At 45.4% G+C, this 7060-nt stretch overlaps 1 protein-coding gene across 1 annotated transcript in view; it reads right to left on the bottom strand.

Moving 5' to 3' along the window:
• The window catches only part of LOC109306134 (interleukin-5 receptor subunit alpha-like), a 61474-nt gene that overhangs the window by 33773 nt on the left and 20641 nt on the right, over positions 1-7060 (bottom strand). Inside the window, exons 4-6 of the mRNA XM_019529406.1 lie at positions 3219-3367; positions 1686-1830; positions 434-542 (exon numbers count right to left, since the gene is read on the bottom strand). Coding sequence (XP_019384951.1) covers positions 434-542; positions 1686-1830; positions 3219-3367 — 403 coding nt within the window. The remainder of the gene's footprint in view (positions 1-433; positions 543-1685; positions 1831-3218; positions 3368-7060) is intronic.

The following is a 7060-nucleotide window of genomic DNA, read 5'->3' as shown; positions in this document are numbered from 1 at the left end:
TGGTGGGGGGATGGCTGAACAGAAACTTCTGCTCATCCACTGCCACTGCTCAGTGTGAACAGGCAGTCCAGAGCAGGTGCAGAGCAGGCCAGCATTGGGGCTGTGATCCTAGGTTCTGGCTGGTCTAGAGCTGGTTCACTCTCCTGGGCTGAGTCTGGAGTGGGTACTGGCTGGGGTTGGGGCCGTGTATGTGGGTCCCTGCCAGTACCATGGGGCTTGGGCCAGTGGCAGTGGCAGCCAAAAGGAGCCAGTGGGGGCACCTGGGCTGCCTAGAAAGGCGGGGCAGGCCGCATCAGGGTTGGGCCTGTGCACTGTTGGCGGTGGCATGTTGTCAATGGCTGCTGTGGGGGTAGGTACTGACTGTCCAGTGGCAGCTCCCCAGAACTGCCTATGTGGCCTGTGGGCCCAAATAATTGCCCGCCTTTGCTCTTACCTATAGGAAAGAAAATACTGAACATCTTCAGGAGCTTCTGTTTTAATACCCCACGTACAATTTAAATTAGAAATGTTGTATATGACACATGAGAGATTTTGAATATACACTGTAACCAAAAAAAAAAAAAAAAACAAGATGAGGTGTTGTTGCAAATTTTACATTGTTTCTTATGATAGGTCCCAGCACAAATCTATGAGAGAGATAAAAAGATGGATCTCAATTTCTAAAATAGCTAAAGTGACAGGACATGTCTGCCACTACCTCCAAAACAGTTGGAATCAGATAATATTTTTACTTGTTTTGCCAGGAATTCCTCCATTAAACCATTTGCAGACAGAACAATTTATCTTGCAGTAGCTAAGTAAAACCACACTCTTGATTCTGTAGCAACCATCTGCCATGGAAGGAAAGCTCCATAAACAATGCAGTGGCCAAGGAAGTCCAAGGGAACAATGGGTGGTTTCTTCATTTTACTCTGTAGAGCAAAGGCAGTATATTTGTAGAAGCATTGTACTTCACCCATCTTTCCCACTGTGTAGACTATGAAATGAGATTATTGGCTTTGAGACAATGTTTTTATATTGCCCTCATGATTAGGGAGTCTACCCAATTCAAGGAGATGGCTGGCCAATTTCGCGTGGAGATCCTGAGGCCAACCACCATTTTCATGGGCTGAGCAAAATGGGCCCCCTACACCTCTAACTGGCCAAGGAGGCCCCAGGAGTCCCACCTCTCACTCCCCATTGTGAAAGCTGTCCATCAAACGGCCCCACCCCTCACTGCTGATTGGTTGTAAGGGTGGTCTGGCATGCAGCCCTGCCCCTCACCATTGATTGGTGGAGATGGGTGAGGCCACGCATCAGGTAGCTCTCTCAGTCAATCAGCAGTAAGGGGCAGCAGCCCTTTGTTCCGATAGCACCCCCTTTCCCCCTAGCAGGCTGCATGACTGGAAAGCCAGCATTTTATTTTCAGTAAGTTGGGTGTTTTTACAGCAGCAGCAAGCCCACCAAAATCATGGAACCCACCATTTTTCATGGAACCTGTCATTTTTCATTGAGCCTGTCTGAATTCACAGTTTCCACAAAAATCACACAATTGCAAGTTTGGTAGGTCCCTAATCATGGTAAACCTCAGGTGTTAAAAATAGTGCATAGAAAAGAAATGGTTAGCATTGGCCAGATCTTAGAACTGAGGTAGGTTATTGTCATGTATTTTTAATATCTTAATAGTATGGAGAAAACAAACTGACCAGGAGTAATGTAAATCAACTCCGTCCAGTTACTCTCCAAAATAACCTTCCTTGTTCCACTCAAAAGAAGCTGTGTTTTAACTTTAGCAACAAAGCCAGGATATAAATTAAGACTTATCTTCTTTTCCGTTTCTGAACTTCTTTCCTGGAAAAAAGAAAATGGAGATTTACAGTATGATTAACAGGATGGTGTGTTATATCTGGGGCTCCTGGTTTTCTCGGATTTAAATCCCCAGTTTTCAGATTAAAAAAAACTAACCCAAAATCCACATTTTTACACGATTATATACATACATACATACGTGTGTGTGTGTGTGTGTGTGTGTGTGTGTGTGTATTTTATATATATGGAAAGGTATATTAGTGAGATTTCATTTTAATCATGGAAAAATGTGGATTTTGGGTTACTTTTTTTAATGCAAAAATTGGCAGGTTTTTTTTTTGTTTTTTTTTTAATCAGTGAAAACTAGGATGCCTGGATGATATAACTGTTTATTAAAAAGAAAACCAATACAACCTAAATTCTTGAAATCAAGTGTTATATTTTAAAATTAAAATTATCTGTAATAAGCAGGGCTGTCAGTTAATCACCATTAACATACATAATTAATGCAAAACAAATTAACACAATTTTTTAAATGAGCATTAATCACTCACATCCACTTTGACCAGCGGTAGGGAAAATACGGCCTGCACCGTGCCCTCTCCAGACCCAGCCTGGCAGAGCAGAGCAGTTCTGGACCAACCAGAAGCTGCGCACACAACCCTGACCTGGGCCCACCCTGCACCTGCTCTGGATTCAGCCCAGTGGAGCAGACCACTTCTGCACCAGCAGGAAACCACATGCACAGCCAAGACTCCAACCTACCCCACACCTACTCCAGACTGCCTGCCCACACTGAGCGTGGCAGCAGCAGCAACAGCTGGGCAGAAGCTGCTGATGGCTTCGGAGGAAAGTGGCCCCTCCCCCTTGCTGCTACCATGCCCTTCTTTCTGCAGCCTCCCAGATCCCATACCCAGGCTGCCCTGCAGCTGCTCTCCGCTGCTACCATTGCTGCCTCCAGGCTGCCCAGAAGAGAAGTGGTGTCAATGCAGAGGAGACACAGGGCAACCCAAGCTGGGCTCCAGGTGGCTGCAGCAAGGGCTCAACAGTGGTGAGGTGAAGGGGCCACTTTTCCCCTACACCAAGCAGTAGCTTCTGCCTGGCTGCTGCTGCTCAGCATGGGCAGGTGAGTCTGGAGCAGGCATGGAGTGGGTCAGGGTCAGGGCTGTTCACACAGGTTCCAGCTGATCTCTTCTGGCTGGTGCGAATCTGGAGTGAGCTAGGCTGGGGTTAGAGCTGTGTGCTATTGGTGGCCATGGGGCAGGAGCCCCAGGGCACACAGGCTGCAGGCTGTTGGGCGGTGGGGGGGTGCTGATTACTGTTTAACAGTGCAATCAAAATTGCGATGAATTGCAACTATTTTTTTGAATCTCACAATTAATTGCTATTATTTTTTAACGATTTGTCAGCCCTCATAATAAGTGACTTACTTTCACTTCTTTAGTTGAATTGAGAAATTTGTAAGTCAAAACATATTTCACATCATTCTCTATTTCTTCCCTCACATTGCTGTTCCAGGATAGAACAACTCCAGGCCAATGTTTGGAAACCCTCAGGTCACTGGGTGCCATAAGAAGAGCTGTGAACAGAATGATAGTTACACTTATTGGATTATATGTGGGTCTGGAAAAGTACACCATATATAATCAAAAGGTTGTCTATTATTTTCTACTAAGATGTTTTGTTTCAGTTGCTTATAACTTTACTAAAGCTTAAATGTTTGGGCTGAAATTTTCCATGCTAGGCATAAGCTACATTCCTGTCTTTTAGTGAAAAAAATTGGCCAAAAATAGTTCAGCCATTTCTGAGAATGGAGGCCTGCTTTGTCTCATTTTAGAAAGTTCTCAAGGTCTTTTTCTTCCATTCATTAACACCCAGGCTTTGGAACACAAAGTTGAAATTTTGAAGTGTGGTTTGTGTGTCAGGTCTGGATTTTTTGCCACCCTCATTAAAATACACATGAATTTAGCTTTAACCCCCCGACCAACGCTTAGCATACATTCATCAGATGATATCTAAATTGTCTCTACTAATCCCTGAATAGCCTATCTACAAGAAGAATGCTCAGAAGCAGGTCAGATCTGAACTTTTTCTGCAATTATAGCTCTGGTTGGCATAATGACTGACTACCAGATCTAAAAATCAAAACAACTGCCTCATTCGGTTTTTCAGTGCCCCCTGTGGTAAGCCCAGGCAGCAGGGTGAGGGTGCACAGGGAATAAAAGATGAATCTTCAGTGAGAAACTGAATAGCTTAGAAAGAAGAAACTTCCAGTAGGACAGAAGATTGGGATTAGATGCAGAAAGCAGGGAAAAGACTTGGACTTGACAGTAGGGTAGTAGTAAAGAGGCAGGGATGGCCTGGAAAAGAAACCTAGGACTAAGAGCTAAAGCCAGTGGGTGGGAGTGCACATGGCTGTCCTAATAACTGTGCTGCATTCCCACCTACATTAATTAAACACAAAGTGTGTTAAAGGAACATGGGTACAGTTGTTAAGTCACACCCTCAAAAGTTAAAAAAAAAATGAGTATTTTGAAACCATACTGCAGCCTGTGTGCAATAATGCAATAGGTATACATTATCGTATTTATAATGTACATATTGTTAGTAATCATATGTAGCAGGGAGCCCTGGGCTCCTGTTTCTTTAAGGAGAGAAAAGGCAACAGACACAGCCCAAATAGCTCAACAGGGGCTAGCCACAAAAGGAAGGCAGAAAAGAAACACTGCTGCGTAGGCAAAGAGCTGTACATTAGAGGGAAGGGGTGAACCTGCAGCCAGTTAGGAGCACTCTTCCTGGGGCAAACTGTCTGTAAGGGAATCTAGAGCTAAGGAAATAGGCCAGTAGAGCAGAGCCTAGCTCGTGCAGCAGGGATGCTGCTAGAGCAGCAATCATAAGCTGCCATGGCAAGCAGCCATCAACAGGGATCCTGGTTTTTTCTGATATAAAAATCCCCAATTTTCAGGTTAAAAAAGTAACCCAAAATCCACATTTTTCTGTGATTAAAATGAAATGCCTCTAATACATGGAGGCATAAAGAGACGTTGATCCTGAAAGCTTGCAGAAAAGGACAATTTTCCTGTGATTTCCCAGTTGATCTAATAGAAGGTATCGTTTTGAAACCAAGAGTTCTAGTTGTTTGTATGTCTTCTAATACATAGATGTATATATAGTGGTGTTTCATTTTGATCACGGAAAAATGTGGATTTTGGGTTACTTTTTTAACCTGGACATTGGGGATGTTTTTCATATCAGAGAGAACCAGGATCCCTGGCCATCAGGCCCTAACCAGAAAGCAGTGTTCAGCTGGAGGGCCACTGGAATGGAAGGAGCAGGGTTTAAGCTGCATATAAGCTTACGACCTGAGCCAGGTCAGGCAGGCTGGCTCAGCGAGGTGCAGAATGAGAAGCTCCCTGACTGTGAAAGTGGGTCCCTGACTCCTGAAACTCACTAGGAATGGAGATAAGACACTGAAGGTTTGCTATCAGGGGGATGTAACCCAGGGAGAGACTCCAAAGCCAAGGGCTTAGCCCAGAAGAGGAAGTCTGGTCCTGGAGGCTGCTGAGGCAAGAGCTCTAGAGCAAGGGGAATACAGGAGCTCAGCTAGTTGGCACTGGGGCTGGCTTGAGGAAGGTGAACAGAGTGTTCATGCCCTACAGGGGATTATTACCTGAAGCAAAGAGAAGCTGTGTTATGCAGGTAGGTAGCTGCTGCTTACGTTTGGACCCAGAGGGGGTTCAGTTGTGGTTGCCAGAAGGCTTACACCTGGGTTACAGTTTTGACAAGTGGTTTGGGAGTGGCTGAAAGGGGAGTGAGTGGAGGCCATGGTGGAGCAGCCTAAAGAGAGAGAAAAAAAGGGGGAAACCTAGCTCAGACAGGAGCTGGACAAGGGCCCAGGGAGGGCAGAGCCAGGGCCAGGCATCTCCTGTACATGAGAGGGACAGAGATGGGGGCCAGGGACCCAGAACAGAGGACACTGGGGCCAGGAGCCCAAATGGAGCTATATCAAATGCAGTGCCCAAGGCAGTGAAGAAAACAGCCCTAGAGGGGTGAGACCAGGGCCAGTGGCCAGGAGCCAAAGGAGGGCATAACCTGAGAGGGTGAGACTCAGGCTGGGACCCAGAAGTCAGGTCCAGGACAAGGGAAAAGGGGCTGAGACCAGGAAACTTGAGGCTATGACAAGGGTATAAGGGCCTGAGGTGGGGCCAGATGCCCATCAATTGGTAACTGCTGGGTGGCATGGGTGCAGTGTAAAGGATGATTGGAGGCATGTAACTAGCCCTTATTGCTAACAGGTGCCTGGGAGAATAAGCAGTCATCACAAGGAAGTGGGGTGAGCTCTAGGATCCAATAGGCAGCCTCCCTTCCCATCAAACAATTACTTCAAATGTGTGGCAGGAGAGGGCACCCTAGGGCTGGAGCTGGGTAAGGGTTGTGTGGCCACCAGGGGGTATTCCAGCCACACCTGGAGCACAAACCCAACTAAATCATACTATTCCACTCCCTCCCTTCCCCCAACAGGAACCCCACCTCTAGCAATAGTCAGAATTCTTATCAACTCGCATCTTTTCCTCTGGTCTTAATAAATGCAGTCTTGCCTCACTCATACACTTCCGCAGAGACCATTTCCATAGTTGTGCCTTATTCTGGTTCCCTTTTTCTATCTTGTTAACCACAAAATACTTGTGTTCCCTTTCAGGACCTACCCCTAGCCTATCTGTAATCTCTCATGCACTATCAATATGTTTATTCCTGCAGTTAGTCCATTATATTAGTCTCCCTTTCCCACTTCCTAAATTGTCAACAAAATGCCTTTGTGCTTTTCTCCCCTGCTAATCCTCTGTATATAGAGAGGGAGCTAGCCAGGTTTGTCTGAAGTTAGGCAGAAGGTAGGGCAGCATGGCACATTGTAGACTAACTTGTTCAAGGAGGCATGAGATTTTGTAAGCTACAGCATGCTTCATCTGATACATCTGCCTTCTGCCCATGTTTACTTGGTATGCATATATTCATAACTTTGTAGTCTGAGCCTGCAATGAATGGTATAATTAATTGGTAACCACTTAACATAATATTTCAACATGTATACAATGTTGAAATATTAGTGAACACCTCAGTAACATGGCTTGGGTAGTATCACAGGAGAATTTCATAGAAGAAATAGGAACATAATCCAATTCTCAAGAGAAGCATTTAGCTGCTTTAGTGATAAAACCGTCTTTTGTCTTCATGCAATCCACAGCAGTATAAGCCAAACACCTTCTAACTTCTG

This window comes from Crocodylus porosus, unplaced genomic scaffold (assembly GCF_001723895.1).
Source record: "Crocodylus porosus isolate Cpor-Errol unplaced genomic scaffold, CroPor_comp1, whole genome shotgun sequence".
NCBI classification, from domain to species: domain Eukaryota; kingdom Metazoa; phylum Chordata; order Crocodylia; family Crocodylidae; genus Crocodylus; species Crocodylus porosus.
Note: the sequence above shows the minus strand (reverse complement) of the source record. Positions and strands in the feature narration are given on the sequence as shown.